The sequence below is a fragment of the Carica papaya genome, chromosome 1, assembly GCF_054855325.1.
Source record: "Carica papaya isolate Zhongbai chromosome 1, ASM5485532v1, whole genome shotgun sequence".
Classification (NCBI taxonomy): Eukaryota; Viridiplantae; Streptophyta; class Magnoliopsida; order Brassicales; family Caricaceae; genus Carica; species Carica papaya.
In genome coordinates this window covers 5,506,533-5,531,375 of record NC_142309.1, presented here as the reverse complement: position 1 = coordinate 5,531,375, position 24,843 = coordinate 5,506,533, and the positions used below count along the sequence as shown (strand labels likewise).

General features: G+C 31.9%; 1 protein-coding gene and 1 pseudogene across 1 annotated transcript; one reads left to right on the top strand and one right to left on the bottom strand.

Annotated features, from left to right (window-relative positions):
* The first annotated feature begins 6,722 nt into the window (after window positions 1–6,722).
* On the top strand, window positions 6,723–7,034 carry LOC110812985 (protein GLUTAMINE DUMPER 6-like). Its single transcript, XM_022039968.1, has one exon. It carries the CDS (start codon window positions 6,723–6,725, stop codon window positions 7,032–7,034), a length of 312 nt encoding a protein of 103 aa, XP_021895660.1.
* Window positions 7,035–16,795: 9,761 nt separating this feature from the next.
* Window positions 16,796–23,184, bottom strand: LOC110812987 (sugar carrier protein C-like; annotated as a pseudogene).
* Window positions 23,185–24,843: the final 1,659 nt, after the last annotated feature.

Sequence of the window (24,843 nt, the reverse complement as noted above, 5' to 3'; positions counted from 1 at the left end):
TGTTGAATGATATACTAAAAAAAAAAAAAAAAAAAAAAAACAAAAATCAAGTGTTTTGATTTGAAGAGCTTCAATATATATGTATATAGTAATTCTATAGATATTATTTTTTACTCATAAATATATATATATATATATATATATATATATAGACATGAATTATAATATAGTTAAACGAGATATAATATAATTATAATATTCCTAAACCACCATATACTTGCAACTAAATATATGGATGGCCTTTTAAAACATTTATCCATCGTATATTCCTTTGATGGATCATCCACCATTATGCTACCCAACACGATTCAGCAGCCATGAATGATTTATCCATATATATATATCCAATACAGTTTAAGGTTATAACCCCCTTTAGATTTTCTTTTTCTAAATAATATTTCTGTAAACTGTTTCACTTTCAAATAGAATTCTATATAACATACAATTTTACTGATTAATATTAAGCAAAATATATTGGTTGTAATTAATTTTATTGTAAATGATGATTGAAAATAGAATGATTTCGTTTGCCCTTGTACCCACGAAGGGCTATATATTGTTGATATATATATATACACTACAGGAACATGGCCGGTAGGAGATCTGAAAAAGATGAACACTACATATATATATATATATATAGAGAGAGCCCGTATGCCATGTCAAGTGACAGTCAGGCTGAGATTCTTACAAAAATGGAACACTACTAATTTATATCTTACGAACAATTTGCTTCCGTCGTTCTTTTCTACTGAAGGACTGATCTCATATGTATACATATATATATATATACCTACACAACAAAAGATATACGCCGTATATATTACAATTGATAAGGCCAAAAAGCTCTACAAGATCAAAATAGGAAACAAATATAGAGAACAATTAGTAGATCGCGTCAGAAAAACCTAGAAGATCAAAAGAGGACAAGAAAGCAGAAGAGAACCTGAAATCACAGGTCACACAAAATTTGAAAGTTATGAAACTGAAGACCAGCCAGCTGCAACCCTTGATGCGTATATACATATATACACACACACATATAATGAGCACAACCTGATATATAGTAGCTAACTAGCGAACTTTCCCTTAATTAATAACTGGTTTTAACATGATTGTTTTTGTTGATTTAGATTAACACAAAACATTATACAGGTGTCAGCAATAATCAAGCACCGAGCATCATTGTAAGTTGAATATCTTCATGAGTTTACCAAAACAATATTTCACTTTTAGGTCAATATATATATCTAATATTCAATATGAGATCGTGTAATCCATATATATTTTCAAAAAAATAATAATAATAATGGGTTCGTGGAAACGACGTCGTTTATGGCACAAAGATAGATGGTGCAGTACTTTAATTCTAGAAAAAATTAGAAGTTTAGATCTAGAACAATAAAATATAATATTACTATAAATTTAATTTGTGTTTCTTTCAGAAACATTAAACAGAAGAAATTATAGCAAGGAGAAAGTCAAGAATTTATTTTATTTTATTTTATGTTTAAATTAATATACCGGGGGGTGTATATATATGTATATGTATATGTATATGTATATATAGGAGGATTAAAAGAGAAAAAATTAGGCAGTCCACGGGAAGATGTAAAATTCCATCTCTCTTTTCTTTGGGTGGAAGACTGACAATTCTCGCATTATTGAGTGTGTATGTACATATGGAAACATGCTAATTAAATAATTGACGGCATTAAGTTGATTTGGTTGGCTTTTTTAATTTTCATTTTAATTTTTGTTCCTTTATGTTGGAATAGAAAATATGAAAAGATTTTTATTTAATTAAAAAGAGATATAGATATATCTATTTATTTATAATTATTTAACCGTTCATTTATTTCGATTTAATTTTTTATTATTTTATTTTAAATTCTTATGATCACTAATTTATAATTTTATTTGTAATCGATAATTTATAATTAAAAAATTATAAAATTATTATAGAATCATTGTTTGTGTTTTTGTTAAAATATTTTATAATACGTCTAAATTATTTTAACTTTTTTAATTAAAAAATTAAAAAAACCCTAAACTTTTAAAGTAAATACAAAAATATTAGAGATTAAATTATAATAAAAAATTAAGAATTAAATTATAACATGTGAGAATCGTTATAAACTAATTGAATAATTTATTTGGGTGGATATAAGCGCGAGGGCTTGAATATGCAAAGAACTAAGAATAAAATTTAAACATCATAATTATTTTGTTGATAGATTTTGAAAATGTGGAAATGAGAGGACAATTTGCGCAGTACTTACATGTCTTGATTTATTTATATGACCTCCAAACGTATACATACATATATACATACACACACACACACACACACACACATATATTATATATCTGAAAATACTAAAGAATGTATAGTGGTTTTTTTCTTGATGGGCCAAGTATGTTTAATTGTCTGTTGGTAGACTAAAGTTGATATGTTGATTTTGTTTAATTCTTTTTTTTTTAATGTATATATTCATACCAGAGAAGTTAAATGTGAATGGGGTTAGGTTTTTTTAAAATATATATATATTTTTAAATGGAACAAAACAAAATATTTTTTTTAAGAGGAAATACTTATGCTACCAAGATTTCACATACTTTTCACTTGTACTAAAATTTGCATTTGCTTCACACACATACACTCATGGACATATACATGCACATAGACAAGAAAACATACAAACACTCTTTCTATATATGTTTTTCTCTCTCTTATTTGTCGAAACCATTAAATTCCATTTTCCTTCTTCTTTATCTTCATCGTGATAATAGGTGGTGATGATAATAATCTTCTTCTCTATAAAGTTCATAAAAAAACTAGCCTTATCTCTCTAATTCACTAAGCAAACATCATTTCTTGTCTCTTTTATTGTTTTTTAGCCCTTTGGTTTCAAACTTAAAAGTGTTTCACATTGGATATACTCTCTAGTGAACCACACTATATATATCATTTATATTGTTGGCGAGAGTATATAATTTAACATAATCATTATAAGTTGTTAATGTTCTATACAGATAAATTATTAATCCATGTAAGTTAAAAGTATTAGAAGTCAAGACATTTATATAAATAAATTTGATGCTTCAATTTATGATACTTGAGTAGAAGATGGAGTGTATACTTATTATCGAGTTCAACATCCATCACTTATATAACTAGTATTCTAAGTGTGATTTATAGACTTTGGGTTGTTTTTTTTTTTTTTTCAAAAGATTTATTGTCACTATCAAGGTCAATCACAATTGACAATATGGGATCATGAAGGATCCATGATTCTTAATATAGTAGCCCATGACAATGCTTCTCTATAGGATGAGCGATTTAGAAACATGTCTTCCTCACTACCTTGTGCCAAAAATCAAATGATTGTGAGGGTTCTTATGCCTTATTATCCTATTCTCTCTAGCTTTAGATGGAGGAGGGGCTTCAGGTAACATTTTGACTTACTGAACAAGAACATGAGATTATAAAGTATTCTTCTCAAACTAATACCTTATATATTTATTAAGATATAGATAAACTAATATCAATGGACAAGATAGTATAAATCAGAATTATCACTTTTTAAAAAAAAAAAAAATTGAATTAAGATAGTTCTTTTATTTGCATATTATCTTTAACATATATAACTACTGTTAGCTTTTAAACTCCATTTAATTTTTAAGGGAAGAGAAAAGAGAAGAAATGAAGGTCATGAAAAATAATTAAAAAAATAGTTTATCGTTTTTATTTTTGGATGCATAAAAAATAAGGGACGAAATAAATGGAGAGAAAATTAGTTAAGGCTTGCTTGATAATGAAATGTCCAAAAAAAATTTCTAACTACTTGAGAGTTTAATAAATAGGGCTAATATTTGGAGCATTTAAAAATATATTTAAATCGTGATAAATATCTATGAAAATTTTCATCGAGTACATAATGGACTTTCTTTTGTCATTTACTAAAGAATAGTAAAAAAATGCCTCTAAATAACTTATATTTTATAAATGTAATTGACAATAAAAATAATAAAAAATATGCTCAATTATTTAGAATGTTTAGAAATATTCTCGAGTACTAAAAAATACTCAAAAATATCGATAACTAACTGTTATTTTCACAAATACAACAGAGTGCAAGAAGTACTAAGAAATGTGTCAAGATACGTGAAACACTTTGAAATAATTTTACATATATAAAATTACTAAAAGTCCAATAACTATGTACTTAAGTTTATTAATAATATATCTACAATGCTAAGAGTGTTTGAGTATAAAGAATGTCAAGAAATATATCCAATGCATACTAAAGTATCTGAAATATAAAAAGTATCGGAATGTTCAAAGACTAAGTTGTCCAAAAAAAAAACAAAAATATTTTTAGATTTTTATAATATTCGTAAACTTATTATATACTGAAATACTTGAACAATAAGAATTTTTAAGAAATATATACGATACATAATATATATTGAAATATCATTAGGTAGCAAAAATATTAAGAAATAATGTTAAATAACACCCTTATACTAAAAAATATATTGTAGTACCCAAAATATAACAAATTAAATATATCTAATCATTTTAAAATATTCAAAAAACACGTTTAAATAATTAAAATACTTTTATACATATTGAATTATTGAAATGTCTTATTACTTCTTACTATTAACTATGATCTATAGTTCAGAAAGATGTAGGCCAAAAGCCGATAATTATTGCTAATGTTAAAGATGGTTGGTTTCATGTGCTGCCGAAGTATGTACCTAATCAGCAAGAGCCGTTGGTAGTGTTGAAGCATATTTGAGAGCATAAAGAATCTGCCATCAATGCCATAATATGTGTGTAGATATATATAAACCATAATCCATGTACATATACATATACATATATATATATATATATTGCGTGTGTATTGAATATAATTTCCATACAAAAACTTATGCATTTACTTCAATTTTCTGTTTCAAATGATATTCCTCTAGGTAGTATCAAGTGATTATGCCCTCTATTAAAAGAAGCCTAGCTACCCCATTAGGCCATTTCTTGATGCTGCAATATGAAATGAAGTCGCTCATCATAATAAAGCCAGACTCACTTGTTCATCACGCTTTTGCAGTTTAATATGATTGCTTTCTGATTTCAAGCTTTCCTTTTAGTAAAATGCTTTCGACAGTGTAGAAATAGATAGATCTTAAACTAATATTATAACAACGATTACATACATGTATGTATACGTGTTTAGAGAAAAAAATTGAGTTATCATGCAGTGAACAAAAATTTGAAGTCTGTAATCTTTTCAGCCAGATTTATATGTATTTTTGCCTGCAAAAGTACTCTTTGTTAATGTAAAACTTATCCAGTTTTGATCATTTTCACATATTCAACTCCGTTCAAATAGCATATAAAGATATATAATCTTAGCCTATAATGATATATATATATATATATTATACTATACTAGCGGACAAGCAACCATTATGTGGAGAAAATGATATATGAATTAGTGACATCAGGGAAGGCTACTAATTGCTAATAATTCAGAAGAATATATATCTACCTAGCAATTGTTGATATTTTTACCAATTGTAGATATCTATTATACTCCATGCATAGAAAGCAAATATATACATGAAGGAACATAGATATGTAGGTGATGTATATATTATCTTCTAATTTTTAATAAAGATTATTTTATTTAAAAAAATCTTATGTTATTCGTAAACATTATACGTTATGTTTACCTTCTCCCTAAAAGAATTATAATATTAAATTTAATTTAGGGTTTTTTTTTTTTTTTTTTGGTTCTTCACACCATTTATTTATTAATTTATATGATCTCTAATAGGATATAAATAATTGATTACTCGTTTTATATCGACTTAAATTTTTAAAATAATCAATTCAATATATCATTTTTAAACTAGATATCTTAGTTCGAATTTTAGTTTTACTATCTTTATTAAAAATTAACTTTATATAAAATTTGGTAAATGTATATATGATTTAAGCTTTTAGTTAGTTGAATTTACGTAGAAAGGAACGCGTTAAAATGTATGTATAAAAGTTATGTTAAAATAAAAATAATTGGTTGAGTTTAGACTTTTGAAAAAATAAGTCTTATCTATTGTTTAATAAATGGTAATTATATGAAGGAATAAATGGTAATCATGGATCTTAATTTCAAAATTTCAATATGGTAGTTTAAGTTAATTATTGTATTTTCAAAAATATAATTAAAAAGTAAAAGTAACTACTACCGAGTTAAGAAGGAAAAGAATAATCACTTCACCTAATTCTTTAAACCCTAAGAAAAAAGTAATTTGTCATGGGGAAGAAAATGCCCACAAAAGATGTGGTAACCATCATTACAAAAAGATTTGAAAAACATGGTGCATGATTTCACAAACTATATTTGACATCATATGCATACATATATATATATATATATATATATATATAAACCTATTAAACTATACATCTACAGTCTCCACTGCAGCAAAGCAAGCACAAGGAATCTTCCCTTTAAATTTCCAAAAGAGGGCACTGTAGTCATTTCAAATGTATAAATATATACACATATGTCAATATATCTCTTTAATCGGCACTATCTACCCCATCCTTAAATTCCCACTATAAATTCACCTTCTAATGACCTCTCACTTCATCATCTCACTTTCAGATTAACTTTAAGCCAAACAGGACAGAGAGAGATAGAGAGATGGGGGCAGCAGGAAACACAGAAGCAAGCATGAAGATATGGAGGTCTCCAATACCATATCTGTTTGGTGGGATAGGTCTGGTGTTATTTCTAATAGCCATGGCATTGATCCTCTTGGTTTGCTCCCACAGGAAGCCCTCTTCTAGGTCACTTAGTCAGGGTGACGAAGAAAAACCAGAAAGCCCCATCACCATTATGGTGGAATCAGCAGAGCCCAAGATTCTGGTTGTCATGGCCGGAGACGACCACCCAACTTATTTAGCTATGCCTGCCGTCACTTGTGCAAAAATTTGCCGCTGCGATCAACTCTAAGTTAAACTTTCTGAGACACACACACACACACATGTATATGCTGCAAGCATGAAAGAAGGCTTTCGTGGTCTTTGATTTTGGTTTTCTGTTCTTTTTACTTCTTAGGATTTGCGGGAATACGTACACTGGTGCATGAGTATGAAAGTTCAGAATTAATAAATTATAAATTTTTGCTCAATCAGCATTCCTATTAATTATAACACAAATTTTTAATAAGAATACACAGAATGTATTATAAAATTTAAGTTAATAATCTTTATAATAAAAAAAAAAATAGTTATAACTATCTAACTCATGGGTTAATTACATACAAATTGATATTTCAATAGTATTCATAAATTACTTAGTGAAATTATTTATATATGTGTATATAAGGAAAGCATATATTCAACCCCCGGGAATGGAAACTGCACTTTGATTGCTTATAAAAAGGAGTTAATATTTTTTGGGTGACTTAAATAGCGGTGCCTATTCAATTACACTATTTAGTTTTGATTTGGACCTCACAAATAAAATCCTTTTGTATTGTCATAAAGAAATATTTAACCTTTCATATAGATTATATTAAATTAATTAATTAATTAATTAATTCCTGTAACAGATTATCCGATCATGGCTTCCAATTTCTTGATTGGTGTAGCTTGTTATTCTCATCGGGTGGGTGAAGAAGCATTTCCTTAGTCGCCCAGAAAACATGATTGGAAAACAAGGCATCTAAACCATGTGCATTTTTTCAATCTTTAGTTAACTCTAACTTTGTACATATCTCATCATTTCATACTTTTAGTGGATGCGGCAGCCTGCAAACGCATTTTAACTTTATATATATATATATACATATATACACATACATACATATATCATAGTCTAATTTCAACGGCTCCCTTCAACGTAAAGCACTTTCTCTCACTCTGAATGACGGGAGAGTACATTTCATGTTATAATTATCTCATAGTGGCTTTTAGTTGCTTCTTGTGTGTGTGTGTGTGTGTGTGTATACATATTATGTAGACGGAAACAGAAGTAAATAAAATATGTTTTAATTTATAGTCTCAGTATATTCCTGATAATATATTAATATTTATCTGTTTGACAAAATGAACAGTAGAAACCACAACCTGGGGTCGGCAGCTGCAAAAAGGATTAGTTGCATCCATATAGACAATGAAAGGTCAGTTGTCGAGATACGTGTATTCCACATCATATGCATACACATCTAAGAGATATATATATCTTGTATATGTGTGTGTGTGTGTGTGTATATATATATATATATATAAGATCTTGAATGCAGTCTCCCTGTAAATATGTGGAAATAATTAGAGTTTGTTCATGTGGGATTATGTTTGTGGGACTATTTGGGTCTTTTTGGATTTGGGTTTTATGGCTTTGGGTTCTTAGGCTTAAAACAGCTTTAGAATTAAATAAAATTGAGTTTAGTTTTTAAAATGGGCTGTTGGAAATTGGTTTCAAAATTAAAAAGCCTTCCAACAATTAAAGAAAATTTTAAACAATTTGCAAATGAATCCCAGATGAAAATCATAATCTGACTACTAATTAGTTTCAGTATATATGTGTAATCTCCATCAACAGAATCAATGAATTGAATTTTCAAGCAAATCAAGAATCATAGAAAGCTAATTCTCTCTTTTGCTCTGTTTTATGACACAAATATACTACCTTAACTACATATATACATGTATAATGAATAAAAGAATCATCAAGTGGAGACTACATTTATATATTAGATTCTATACTAGACTAATTCCAGAGTTTTGCCATTATCTTCAGGGCCATCTGCAGGCATGAATCTCTTCCAGAACCTGTGTTGGCTCCAGACAATGAACATGTTTTCAATGGGGACGTTCTTGGTTTTTAGCAAGAAGAAGAAGATGAAGCAGGTCATGATGGCGACGAAGAAAGCAAACATGAAGAAGAGTCCGAACTTCATTCTGCATAGCAAGCTGAGGAACAGCAAAGCAATCAAGAAAGTAACCGAAACCGTAATGCTCTGAGTCGCCGATCGGATTCCCAGCGGCGACATCTCGCTCAGCACCAACCAACCCAGAGGTCCCCACGACCACACAAATGCTGCCACGAATAGACATATGAATATTACCACAAGGATAGCGAACCACGTCGATAGCTGGCTCGTCTCATCGCTCACCCAAATTTCCACCATATAAGCGCTGCCACCATAATCTGTATACATGCAGAGTGTGTGTTAATTACAACAACTATATATTCATTCAATTATAATTAAAGAGTATTCTTTAGAATTACGTACCTGACATACAAACATCTGTACTCCACCCTGAAGCAACATAATAAACTGATGGAAAATTTTTTTATAGAAACTGAGGCATCAACATCACCCCACCTGAAATTAATTCATTACTAAATATTTAGTGATCATAATTAAATTACAGAAAAAAATTAATTTAAGAAGATGATCTGAATGTAAGCTTACCAGATATACCAATGTCAGTATCCAAAAGTCAAGCCACCCATGGCGGCAACAATGCAGGTAATGACGACAAAGGCAGTGAGTTTTTCTGGATATTGTTTTGAATCTCTACTGCCAAAAACAACAAAACCACCAGCCATGGCAATCGACTATATTATATGTTGAAGAAATTTTTTAACTCGAGAGATGTATTTATTATGCACAAAAAATAATTATTTAACCCAAAAAGATATAACAGTAAATCGAGAGACAAGAAAAAATCAAATTACAGTGAGTGAGAATTGAAAGTGAGAGTCTGCTTCATTATAAAGAGATAATTAATGGGCTCCGATTCGAACTAGAAGAGGACCAGTCCTCTTTCTCTTCGAGCAAAAAGATACATATGTTAATGCATACATAAGTTTACGTGCAAAAACTATGTCGTTTTAGCTAATATACAAATTGGGTTGGGCTAGATCTCAGTCGGGCTTATTTGGGTCTTTTTAGACTTGGGTTTCATGTGTTTGGATTTATTTTCTTTTAACTCTTAACAACCAATTCCATACATACATCTATCCTTATTATATCCAACAAAATTATGCTTTTAACCCGAACTAATTATATAATTTGTCTAATTCTAATTGTTTATGTTACATAATTTAAATAATTATTTCTCAAATTAATGTAAATTAATATATAAGATTTTTAAGCAAATAAATATTTGTGCAGATGGTAACGAAAACTACTTACTACTAACTACAAAAAAAAAAGAATATATGAAAAATAATATTAGACAGAAGTCAAATAAAATGTATATATATAAAAGATTAATACATGTGTAGGTCCATAGAATAGGCAAAGTCTTATTACACTCGATAATCACAAAGGAAACTGGTGTAGATAAATATTATCCATGTGAATGCCTCTAGAAACGGAAAAAAAATAATTACACCTAAAAATGTCAATAAAACGACAATGATATTAAATACTTTCCTATTAAATGGCATGGACCATTTTTGAAGGTAACCGATATAAACTTCTATTTAAATTATCTTCATTAACAAAATTCTATAAACCTTTCACCAGTTAAAAAAAGCAAATTTTGCATCTAACCTCTCTATTCTATTAAACTCTTTTTTTTTCTCTCATGGAGGACTAACATTTAATTTGCATGTCCTGTAATGAATCAACTAACGACAACAATCATGAAGACGAAGACCCTTTTGTGGATGAAGATAACTTTTGTATGGAAGAATTTCCAATCATTTGGAATGGGAGGTGTAGGAAATATTTACCTACCGATTGAATTTGATTAGGAACGATGCAGAGTTTGCTATAGTGAATCAAACTCCATATTTATTATTCTGAGGAGAAGCTTTGTTCGTAACCATTGAGAAATTATTTTTGAGCTTATGAAGAGTCTTGTATGGGTTCTTAGCTGCATCAAGTCTCTTCGCAATGTGAATTTATTTTTATTGTCGGAGAAATACATGAGGATGATGGCTCGAAAATGGGTGGCCCAAATTTCAAAAAGCCTCCGCAAAGATAATTTAACTTAAATATTTTTGTATTTGCTATTGATTCCATTTGAAGCATGATCAGACAATAAAAAAATTTACTACTTCTTAGTTTGAGAATGAAATAGGGTAGGAAGATGCAAAACACCTACCTCTTTATGTACACTAGTTACTAAATAATTTGTAAGCAACATTATTGGAATGCTATCTATTGTGAAAGTGTTGTTTATTAATGATATTAGCTAACTAAAAAATTTACACACCATGGACTATAAAAATTAAAAGAAAAAAAAAAAGATGAACTTCATATCGACTCATTTTCTCATAAATTTTTTTTAATATTTTTTTATTACAAAAACGATCACGATGATGGTGTACAACATTAAATCATCTTATGGCCTGCTTTTGTTATTATTATTATCAATTTGAAAATTTTACTTGTTTTACTTTTTCTTTAATACTCAAAATTGCTGAATTTATTCACTATTTATCAAATGTCTAAGTAACAAAGAAAAAATAATTTCAAAACTTTTAGAAAAGACAGTGCTAAAGTTTTAATAAATTGTGCTAAAAAATTTAATTATTCTCAAATCATTGAATGCTTTACTAATTATCAAATGCCCAATAAAAATATAATAATATATCTTTTAGAAAAAGACAATGCTTAATTTTCGTTTGACAAATCGTACTAATATAGATAATTAAACAAACTCTTGCAAAGGTAGTTTAGAATTCAAGTGTTTTGGAAATTGTCACTAATTCTCGTATAGATTCTTAGTTCGAGGACTAATGGATAGGAAGGCATAAGACACCTACCTCGTTATCTGCACTAATTATTAAATAATTTGTACGCATATTTATTAAGATAATTTATGGAAGTTTTGTTTATTAATAATATTTACAAAATATGAGATAAAAAATAAAAAATAAAAGACAAACTACATCCCATGTTTCACATAGACTTTTTTCTCTAGATGATTATAACATTTCCCAATTAGCGAAGTACATCCCATCTTAATCACATATTTTCGAAAAACTCACACTTCTCTCACATGTCTCACATTTGCCAAAAAGTTAAATACCCTCTTTTTTCAATCTCATTTGATTCTCCCTTCCATTAACAGAAAATGATTGTGCAACTAGACAATTGATTTCGAGTCTTCTATAGGTGGAATACATTACATGAAAGATGTTGAGAAACCGATTTTCCTCTTTGCCACATGTTTTTCCCCTTTTTTCTCTAATAGCCTTTCGTTAGACTTTCATAAATCTTCTTTTAGGCATTGATTTTGCAGCCATGTGTGAACCCTAAATTCAAACTTAATTTCATGTGCCAAAACTACATCATTTCGACTAATACAGAAATTTGATTGGGCTAGATTTTAGACAGGCTTGATTGGGTCCTTTTAGATTTGGGGTTCATGCATACAAGTTTATTAGTTTTTTTTCGTGTTAAAATATTAAAATGTCTTTTGAACTAGTTAAAATTTATAATGAAATATTGTATTTTCAAAGTTTTTCTTGAATTTCTAAAAGGTATAAAATATTTTCTATCTGTTAGCTTTATCTACCAATGTCTATTGTCGTTACGAATCACCTTACTAATAAGAAGTCAAGTTATTTTTACTTCAAATTTATTGATATGGCGTACATGTCAGTGCCTACGTGGATGTTATGTCAATAAACATTTTAACCCCCTTTTGCCCCATCTAAACGAGTTTTTTAATTTATACCATGCTTTCTTCTTCTTCATAAATGCAATCATCTATACCTTAAACCAAAAAAACTCCCTCATCTCTATGTCATCGACTTCTTTAAAGTATTGATCCTCTCATATGTTCCTTCATAATGATGTGTACTTTGCACCATACATGCTAGGATTGCTTTTGCGAAAACATGCTTCCATCTTTAAATTATTTACAGCCTCCTTTATCTTTGTGCCTAAATCGAAACAAAGCAAACTTCAATCTTCGAACAATACAAAGGTTCGTTTATGCAAACTCTTGAATAATTTATGCTAACTCATAAAAGAAAGGTGATTGTCTTTTGCCAAAATCCACAAGAACACATTTATGTTAATTCCTTCATTTTTATGCTTGTCACCAAGAAAAAGTATTATCGTATATGAGATGTGGTCTGGATTGTAACTTAAGCAAATTAGTTTATCGATTTTAGTAAAAAGAATTAATAAAATATGTTATTATTAGAGGAAATTAATACTTTATTAAGTCAGCATCAGTCAACACGTTTTTAATTCCTTTTGGAGTTTTAACATAATCATCTAAGATCATTATCAGTAACTTTAAATCCAAAAAAAAAAAACTTTAATTTTCTTTACATAAGTATACAGAGTGACTTATGATTAGAGAAAAAATGTAATGATTTGGTTTAAGGTTCTTTACATCATGTGTTTTATCAGTTGTAAGTATATAAAGTAAGTTATCATTAGGAAAAAAAATAATGATTTGATCTAAAACTGTCATATACTTCATTAACTATAAATATACAATGTAACTTATGATTAGAGGAAAAATGTAATGATTTGGTTTAAGGTTCTTCTCATCATGTGTTTTATTAGCTCCAAGCAAACAAAAAAAACTTATGATTGGAAAAAAATATAATAATTTGGTGTAAGTTTCTTCCCATCGAGTGCTTCATCAGCAATAATAGACGCATTTTAGAAATCCTTAACGTAATTTCTTAACATCAAGTTTTTTATTAGAAACAATAAACTTCTTCAAAAAAAGTTAACAATATGGAGAATTTTGTCATGTTCTCTAAAATTTACAGAGAACTTTGGACAAAAATACTTCATGGAGAATTTTAAATATTTTCATGTAATTCAGTAGATATTTTAATATTTTAGTTATTCTTTCACAAAAAAATATCTCATATCAGAGAAAAAAATACACTTGTTGTGTGTTTATCATTATTATTTAAATGCTATGTAATAAATGAGTATCATAAATTTAAGTAGAAGAAAAATAATTGAAGTAAATTATATATATATTTAATAATTTTGTAGTTATAAATATTGATGAATATTATTATAAAGGACTGGAACTTAAAAGAAAATAAAATCATAAATTGAATGCGGAAGCGAAATAATAGAGTTTAAGGTTTACATTTCTTACACAATAATTTAGAATGCCCAATAGTACTACAGGAATGATCATTCTAAAAGAAATTATGAAAATTAAGGAAATAAACAAAAAACTAATAACTGAACATTCTAGGACGACATTCACTAGTTTTTGAAGGAAATCCGGGTTATGAACTATTCACAACCATTTTGTTGATCGGGATCTGGGTCTTATTCATCTTGATCTGAAATAGTTAATGAAAGGGTAAGCTACACTAACTCAGTAAAAATATCGTACTACTCACTAATATAGAAACTGAAGGTTGGTAAAAATCATAAAAACAACCAATTGAGCTCTTAATTTAAATAAATTCACTTATCATAAAGAAAACTATTTATTGCATATATTTATCGTTTGCGAGATTTTCAAAATCGACCTATAAAGACAATAATCTAAATAACATTTCAATCTTATATTCAAGTGAGAAAGAACAGTAATTTTATTTATTTATTTGTCTACTGGTATCCCTGAGGGCCCATAGGGATGTTTCATTACGCGTGAACTATTATTCAACGTTACCAACTAACCGGTCTTCCCCATATCCCATCCAGTATAAATACCAAAAATACTATCCCTCAATATCCCGTCCGGTATGCGGGTGAAACGAGCCGTTCCCATACTCCGTCCGCTATGAACGCCAAAAATATTATTTCTCGATACCCTGTCCGATATGAGGCGACGTTTACGGTAAGATTTTCTATATACCCGATATGTTCACCATCTCTCATGATATCTAGTAAAGCTACCATTCATTCATTCACTTAACCAATCAATTTTTCATTTACATTTAATTTTTAGTTTTACAATTTAACCGTAAATCAATGCAGGAAAAATAATACATGCATTAAGGAAACATAACTCAATTATTTTATCAATTTCAGTATATTATCATGTATTTAAAGCTGTAAAACAAAACAATTAGTTATACAAGACAAACAATAATAAATAACCGGTTCTGTCTCCATTAGTAATCTGTAATTAATTCTCGAAGATTTTCAAATTACGCAAAATACTGTATTATTGATAATTAAATTTCAATTCCATAACAGAGAATAAAGTGGGGGATTTTTACCCAAATCGGTGTCCGAAATATCGAACTTTCTGCTGTGTCTACTGGCGGTCTTTGGGTTTCCTGAATTTTTTTTGCGGATATTAAAACACGCTTCACGTACCTAAAAATACCCCAAAAAATTCAAAATCGATGTTAAAAAATTTTTTCGGCCAATTTTAGAATTTCGGCACGCACCGCTGTGCTCCAGCGACGACACCACCACCCACGGCAGCGGTTTGCCTCGAATTGATCATTTTTTACCAATTTTGGCCGGTTTCGGCCGATTTTATACCAATCCCTGCTAGAAAACACGTTAGGGGGACTGGGTTTATCAAAAAAAGTCAAAAAATAAAAACCTAATAGCGACAGAATTTTTTGGTACGGCGGCTCCACCGCTCACCTTTGCGGCTGGGTGTTTTTCTTTGGTCAACCTGTAAAAAACAAAACGGTAAATACAATGGTAGAAAAATCACACGAAACAGGAAACGGGAAGGGACTCATCGAAGGCAATTTCACATTTTGCCCGCAGTGGCGACGCCAGGCTTTGCCCATAGTTTCTGTCTCATCCACCGATCCTTTTGCTTCAATTTGTTCATGGGAGTGTTTGGAATCAAATTTCGAATGAATAGAAGAATTTTTACCTTCTATGGTTTTGATTATTGGAAATGATTAATGAAATAATTATTTTCCGTTAAGATTCATAATGAGTAAGACGAATTAATGTAAATGATGGCATACAGTTTCATGATAGGTAATTATAAAAATTATATCGACTAAAATTAATAGAAAACTATTTTAATGAAATTTGATTTGACCGAATATTGTTTGACCTTATTTTCTAATTAATATGTTGACTCCACGTGAAAGTATTAATTTCATGATGTAATCTCCATCAACAGAATCAATGAATTGAATTTTCAAGCAAATTAAGAATAATAGAGATGATAATGAAAAATGAAAAAGAAAAAACAGAGTAAATAATTACAGCACAACAATAGCTTACAAGTTTAGAAAGCTAATTCTCTCTTTTGCTCTGTTTTATGACACAAATATACTACCTTAACTACATATATACATATATAATGACTAAAGTTTAAAAAGAGAAAATAAAAGAATCATTAAGTGGAGACTACATTTATATATTAGATTATAGACTAGACCAATTCCAGAGTTTTGCCATTATCTTCAGGGCCATCTGCAGGTATGAATCTCTTCCAGAACCAGTGTTGGCTCTAGACGACGGACATGTTTTCAATGGGGACGTTCTTGGTTTCTGGCAAGAAAAAGAAGATGAAGTAGGTCATGATGGCGATGAAGAAAGCAAACATGAAGAAGAGTCCGAACTTCATTCTGCAGAGCAAGCTGAGGAACAGTTGAGCGATCAGGAAAGTAAACAACATGTTGACCAAAATCGTAATGCTCTGAGTTGCCGATCGGATTCCCAGCGGCGACATCTCGCTCGGCACCAATCAACGCAGAGGTTCCCACGACCACAGAAATGCCGCCACGAATAGACATATGAATGTCACCACAAGGATAGCAAACCACGTCGGTAGCTATCTCGTCTCCCCGCTCACCCTAAATTTCCACCATATAAGCGCTGCCACCATAATTTGTATACATGCAGAGTTTGTGTTAATTACAACAACTATATATTCATTCAATTATAATTAAAAGGTATTCTTTAGAATTACGTACCTGACATATAAACATTTGTACTCCACCCTAAAGGAACAGAAATCTTCTTCCCCACTTATCAGTTGCATAGATAGATACACTGGTTGCAAACACATTAACCAAGCCGGTAATGACAGATGAGAGAAGAGAAGCACTGCCTCCGAATCCTAAAGTTCTGTAAAGCACGAGAGCGTAGAACATGACGACGTTGATACCAGTAATCTGTTGAAACAGAGGTATAAAGATAACCATGATCAACTGAGGACGATGGCTCTCTCTCAATTTCCTCCATGGATGTTCCACGGCCATGGAAGCCTCACTTGCAGCCACCAAGTCCGTGAACTCAGCCTCAACTTGGTCCTCGCTAACTCCGCGAATGCGTCTAAGCATTTTGCGAGCCTCCTCCTTTTGGCCTTTCTCGAGCATGGAGTTGGGGGTGTTAGGGAGAAAGATAGCAGAGAGGAAAACGAAGAGTGCGGGGACTGCTGCACACCCCAAGCTCACACGCCATCCCAAGTCATGGGGGATCTTGGCAGTGAAGTAGTTGATGATGTTGGCAACGAAAATGCTGATGGTGATTGACAATTGGAAGACAATATTGAGACGACCCCGGTGCTGGTATGGAGCCATCTCGGCGACGTAAACTGGAACTGACTGAATGGAGAAACCAACACCGCAGCCCAAGAGAAGACGACCGATGATGAGCATAGTGAGATTTTGGGATGCGAAGTTAATAGCAGCTCCAGCGAGAAAAACTAAACTGGTGAAGAGCATGGGAATTTTTCTTCCCCACTTCCTGGTAATCTAAGAAGTGAAAAAGGAAGTAATAAATGCATCCAAATAGAGAGAAGAAGTGAAGACGGTGAGATTGGTGTTGTCGAACTTGCAGTACTGGTTGGTGGAAGTAGTTAAAAAAGCTAATTGTTTGGTGTTGTGTATGGGAGCTGGACAATTCTCAACCAAATATAATATTCATTCATTCATTGTCATCTTAGTAAAAGGGAGGATACATTTATAAAGCTCTTTGGCTCCTAACAGATAAAACCGAAAACAACACAAGAAATAATAGAGAACCTAAACAACACGGAATAAGCAGGAAGTACATGCAACTTTAATGATTTTTAGAGATGGACAATTTGGCTCTCAAGCTGAAGACGATTGCATTCCAGTTTTCGACCAAGCGTATTTGTCTGAGGTCTATGGGATGAGTTGGAATGTTGACTGGAACTTCCCGCTGATCTGGACAAGTTGGCACACTTGTCTTCTAAGAACGATTATTGCCAGTTGTTCCTGTTCTCAACATTCTCCCTCAAACTTGTCAAGGGAAGCGGTTGGTGAACCAGTCCAAGTTTTTTCCTGAAATACTTAATCTGTGTTTGTGATAGGGCCTTGGTGAAGCAATCAGCAGTCTGATCACATGAGGGCACGTATCTAAAGTTTAGAGCACCTTTTGTCACTTGATCGCGAACAAAATGAACGTCCACTTCAATATGTTTGGTTCGTGAATGGAAAACAAGATTGCTTGCAAGAGCCGTGGCACTCATGTTATCATATCAAGCTATCGGAGTTTGTGGAGTGGTTACATTTATCTCTTTGAGTAGGGACTCTAGCCAGATGATTTCACAGGCAAGAAGAGCTAGGGCTCTATATTCGGATTCCGTACTTAACCTTGACACAACATTTTGCTTCTTAGAACTCCAAGAGATCAAGATTTCTCCAAGATAGAAGCAATAGCATGAAGTCAAGTGTCGATCATCCTTTAAGCAGGCCCAGTCAGCATCCAAATACCCAACAATATTTAGTCTGTCACTGGGTTTGATATGAAGACCGATATTAGTCGTTCCTTTTAGGTATCGGAGGACTCTTTTCAAAGCTTTAATGTGAAGATCAGTTGATTTTGCATGAACTGGCTAAGTTTGTTGACAATAAATTATATATCTGGCTTTGCGTGAGTTAAAGATTGAAGGGACCCTATTATTTTTTGATAGGCAGTTGGGTCTTTCAGTTCTTCCCCTTCTCTAGTGGATAAATTGTTGTCGAGAACAGCTGGTGTCGGACAAGCGTTAGCAGATAGTATATTGCTTCTTTTGAGGAGTTCTTTGATATATTTTGTTTGGGTGAGAAAGAGACCAGTGTCATCACGTGTTGCCTCAATGTCGAGGAAAAGATAGATGTCTCCAAGATCTTTAAGTGCAAATGAGTTGTGAAGTTGGTTGATGACATTTTGCATCATTTCTAATTGATTCCCTGTAACTATTATGTCATCAACATAGATTAGGATGAAGATTTGGGTTGTCCCTGCGAGGAAGAGAAAGAGAGATATTCTGCTTGTGAGTTTCGTAAGCCCCATTCGATTAGTTAGGATTTGAGCTTGTCAAATCACGCTCTTGGAGCTTGCTTGAAACTATAGAGCGCTTTATTGAGTTAACAAACTTGGTTGAGGTGTTTGGGATCTTCGAAGCCTTCAGGTTGCTTCATAAACACCATCTCTTTTAATTCTCCATTTAGGAATGCATTGTTAACATACAGTTGTTTGATATTCCTACCGTTTGTTACGGCTAACACCAGGATCACTTGAAGTGTTGATGCCTTAATCACTGGGCTGAAGGTTTGATGGAAGTCTATTCCAGGTGTTTGATGAAAACCTTTTACCACTAATTTGGCTTTGCACCATTGGAAACTTCTATTGGTATTGGTCTTGATTTTATAAACCCATTTGTTGCCAACCAGATTCATTTCAGGTTGATGAGGAACCAGCTTCCATTTTTTATTATTCCTGAGAGCATATAGTTCTTCTTCCATGGCTGACTTCCAGTGACGAATTTTGATTGCTTCAAGAATGGAATAAGGTGTTGTAAGGTCTCTTACCATCACTGCTTTGAAGTTGGAAGTCTTGTGGCATGTTCATTGGTTTAAAGATCCCTGCTTGAGCTCTGGTCATCATCTGGTGTCTTGGTGCTTCTGTCAACATATTTTCAGCTTGTATTCTCTTTTCTTCTTGTTCTGATGGTGTTATGCTTTGACTAGGAGAGGACACTATTTCTTCATCTCTTGGTGAGTGTTGCGGTGAGGACTTTGCCACAGGAGAAGAAGCTGGTGCTAGAGTTTCTTTAACGACTTGTCTGTTTGGACTTTCTGGGATAAGAGGTGTAAGATTGGAAGATATGTTCACCCAATAAGGCAGTGTGATTGTAGAAATAGTTTCGGGTTGATGTGTTTTTACGAAACCATGGTGATAAGGGAATTCAAATTCATTGAAGACAACGTTTCTGGAAACATATATTTTACCGGTAGGACTGAGACATTTGTATCCCATGAACTATAACCAAGAAAAACACATTTTGTTGAGTGGAATGAGAGTTTGCCGTTTTGATACGATTATAGGCAAGGAAAATAGGCACACCCAAAGGTCTTCAACTATTTGTAGTTAGGCCTTTTGTGGTAAAATTTTTCTAGTGGTAAGGACTAATTCAAGGTAGGTATGGCATTCTATTGATCAGGAATACTGCTGTTTCAAAGGCATCAAGCCAGTATTTCAATGGTACACCCGACTCGGCAAGAAGAGTAAGATTAGTTTCGGTTATGTGCCGATGTTTCCTTTCAGCACGTCCGTTTTGAGCTAAAGAGTAGGGGCATGAGTATCTGATCTTAATCTCATTATTTTGGACAGTTTGGGCTAGGTCAGTAAATTCTCCTACCATGTCTGATTGAAGACACTTTATTTTCTTTCCAAACTAAGTTTCTATTTGGCGTTTGAACAGAGTAAAGGCTTGAAAAACTTCTTATTTCTATTTTAGTGAATAAAGCCAAAGTGAATTGACTGTAATCATTAATGAAAATTACATAGTACCTATGGCCAGAGAGAGAAGGGAGAGCTGATGGTCCCCAGACATCGGTGTGAACACTTTCAAAGGGGGCCTTTGCATTTGATAAAGACATAGTGTAAGGAAGAAGATGAGACTTGTCCAGTTAACATGCATCACAAAATATGTTTTCATTAAGTTTAAATGATTCATTACATGTTTTCAGGATGACAGATAAGGTTTTTAAAGATGGGTGTCATAATCTTCTATGCCACATCAAGATTCTTGATTCAGACGTTTGATTATGTTTACTAGTGAAGAAGGCTTGACAGTAAGGATGGAAATGAGGAGCTAATCCTGATGAGTCCAAGCAATATAAGTCGTCTTTAAGCTTCCCTAGCAGCAGCACCTTGCCTGTAGCTTTGTCCTTCACAAAACAGGAAGATGAGTCAAAGGTAACTTTAACATTGTTAGTGAATGAGAAACACTCAGTAAGTTTTTATTGATCTTTGGTACATGTAAGACTTTGTTTAAGGTTAGTTTTCTGTTTTTGGGAGTGTGAATATTTATCTTACCAACGTGTTTGATGGGCATTTTCTCACCATTTTCAATCATGAGACTTTCACTTCCTTCATACTGTTGCTTATATTGCAGTAGGTTGGCATCTCCTGTTACATGATTGTTAGGACCACTGTCAACATACCAAAGTGGATCTTTAATGGTGTCTTCAGGAGTTGCTGAAAAGGTTGAACTTTGATATGCCTTTAAAATGTTTTCTGGGATGGTTCCCATGTAGCTATTGTCATATCGGTAATAGTAGTAAGCAGCAATATGGCCGATTTTGCCACACACCTGGCAGATTGGCCTGGAGTTACCACTGGCTCTTGCTCCTCTTCTGTTGTTGTGACGACCTCCTCTATTGAAGGAACTATTGCATCCTCCTCCTCTGTTAATTGATTGAGAGGGTAAGTTCTGATGAGTTCTATTATTTTTTATGCTAAAGAAATGCGCTGAGGGACGTCTGAGGTTTAGAGTGGTCGTGGTCAAGTTCAGTTGTTCCAGCCGTCTTTCATAGTTGAGCAGTTGAGATTGTAGTTCGACCCAGTTTATGCTTTTTTTCTTTGTGATTTGACACACGAGTGGATTGTATTCAGAGGAATTTAAACCAGCAAGAACTTATGAGGTGAGATCCTCTAGAGTAACAGGATGTCCTGCTAGGGCAAGATTATCAGCAATTTCTTTGATGGATTTGAGGTTTCTTCCATCTTCAGGTTGCCATTTTACATTTTAATAAATTCTGTTTTGTAGTGGATTATATTTGCTCGTGTTTTAACTGTAAAAAGATCACGGATTCCTTCCCATAGGAGTTTTGATGTTGAATGCCCCATCAGGTTAGAGGCTATGTTGGTTTCAATGGAGCTGTAAAGCCAACCCAGCAGTATCTGATCTTGTGTAAATCAGTCTTCGAATTTTGAATTTACTATGATTTCGACTTCACCACTTCCTTCTATGGTTCTTTTTGTGTACTCAGGTGGGCTCGATTTGGCGCCGGTGAGGTAACCTCCAAGTTTGTTTCCTCTTATGATTGGCAATACCAAGTTTTTTCAAAGGAAATAGTTGTCATTATTGAGTTTCAGAGTACACACAGAGCTCATTGAGCTGCTAGATAGAGTTTGAACTCTTTGAGGTGTTAGGTTGAAGGTTAAGGAGTTGTTGTTCTCTCCTGCCATTATGCCTTGCGATCTAATACCAAGTTAAGAAAGCTAATTGTTTGGTGTTGTGTATGGGAGCTAGACAATTCTCAGCAAAATATAATATTCATTCATTCATTCATTGTCATCTTGGTAAAAAGGAGGATACATTTATAGAACTCTTTGTCTCCTAACAAATAGAAAACGAAAACAACACAAGAAACAACAGAGAACCAAAACAACGCGGAATAAGCAGGAGGTACATGCAGCTTTAAGGGTTTTTAGAGAGGGATGATTTGGCTCTTAAGCTGAGGATGATTGCATTCCAGTTTTCGGCCACACGTATTTGTCTGAGGTGTGTGGGATAAGTCGGCATCCTGACTGGAACTTCCCGCTGATTTGGACAAGTTGGCACACTTGTCTTCCAAGAATAGTTGTTGCCAGTTGTTTCTGTTCTCAACAGAAGTATCCAATTCCTCCTACCTGTAAATTGATGGGAAATTTTTTTGTAGAAACTGAGGCATCGACGTCACCCCACCTGAAATTAATTCATTATTAAATATTTAATGATCACAATTAAATTACAGAAAAAAAAATTAATTGAAGAAGATGATCTGAATGTAGGCTTACCAGATATACTAATGTCGTATCCAAAAGTCAAGCCACACATGGCGACAACAATGCAGGTAATGACGACATAAGCAGTGAGTTTTCCTGGATATTGTTTTGAATCTCTGCCGCCAGAAATAACAAAACCACCGGCCATGGTGATCGACTATATTATATATTGAAACAAAATTTTTAACTCGAGATATGTATTTATTACGCATAGAGAACAATTATTTAACCCAGAAAGATATAGCAATAAATCGAGAGACAAGAAGAAATCAAATTGCAGTGAGTGAGAATTGAAAGTGAGAGTCTGCTTCATTATAAAGAGATAATTAATGGACTCTGATTCGAACTAGAAGCGGACCAGTCCTCTTTCTCTTCGAGCAAGAAGATGCATATGTTAATGCATACATATATTTGTATTCCTACTTAACTAATGATTAGGATTTAATTTTATGTGCCAAAACTATGTCGTTTTGGGCTAAAGGTGAGACAAGCTAATTTAGGGCTTTTTAGACTCAGGCTTAAAAGTCTTTGGGTTTAGGCGTAGAACGGACGAACCTTAATATTTAAGTAAGTTGGAAAATATATGATATAACTAAGATTATATTTACAAGATCTAACATGGATTCATGTCCTAGATTATTCATTTATTTGTTTTATCATAATTAAACATAATGTCATTCAAAATCAATGGTGTTTTTTAGACATTAATTGGCATATTTATTTTCATTTCTCTTTTGAGTTTTTTGTTTGTATAAATCTTATCAATAAATTGATTTTCATATTTACTTCTTTTATTAAAAAAAAAAGAAAAAAAAAATTGTAACAACCAAAAATCTTGTTCAATTAAACAAAATTATGCTTGTAACCCATATTAATTATATAACTTGTCCAAAACTACGTCGTTTCGGCCAGTGCAGAAATCTAGCTTGGGCTGGAGCTCAAAGTCTTTTCAGACATGTGTTTCATGGGTTTAGATTTAGGCTTAGAGTTGGCTGGAGCATTAAAATGAGAATTGGGTTTAGTTTAAAACCGAGCTGCTGAAATTGGTTCTAAAATTAAAGATGGCTCGGCTTACAGAATGAAAGTTAGACACAGTCTGAAAATGTTCAATCAAATTTTATAAATAACTTGTATTAGATTGTTTTAGTTGCACAAGATATACATGATTAAGATTATACATTTATTTATTTACTTTGTCGGAATTAATCATTCTACTAAAATATATTCTCCGAATTATAAACTGCGATACATCTCATAACCTTTGTTGCATACTGTAACCCAATTTTGTGGCTTCTTTGAACTGTGCCTTAGCGTATTAAATCCCATCTATGTTCGTCTTTATTTTTTTTATAAAATAAAAAATAAAAAATAATTTGTAGGTATCAAAAATCTTGGTCGATTACGTTTTGTTCATCAAAATTATATTTATAACACAAATTAATTATATAACGTGCCTAATTTTAATTGGTTATGATAGGTAAAAATCTGAATAATTTATTTTTAAAAAAAAATACATATTTATATTAATTAAAAAAATCAGATACTATTAGGTATAAAAAATAAATAAATAAGAATAGGAAGTAATAAATGGAAGAAGTAAAAAAGAAAGTAAATAAAGCGTATATGGAGGAAATCAATGCTAGTAAGTGCCCCCACAAAAATCAAAGTACAAACACATGAAATAAATGTATGTAGATAAACATTATCTATGTGAATGACTCCAAAAAAAATAAAAGAGTAATTACACCTAAAAATAAAAATGAAATTATAAGGATATTAAATACTTACTTTTTGAGTAGTATGGACCACTCTTGAACGATACCAATATAAACTCCTATTTAAATCACCTTCATTAATAAATTT

What these genes read in the sequence shown, in the direction of transcription:
- LOC110812985 (XM_022039968.1), top strand. Translation starts at nt 6,723, where the DNA reads ATGGGGGCAGCAGGAAACACAGAAGCAAGCATGAAGATATGGAGGTCT.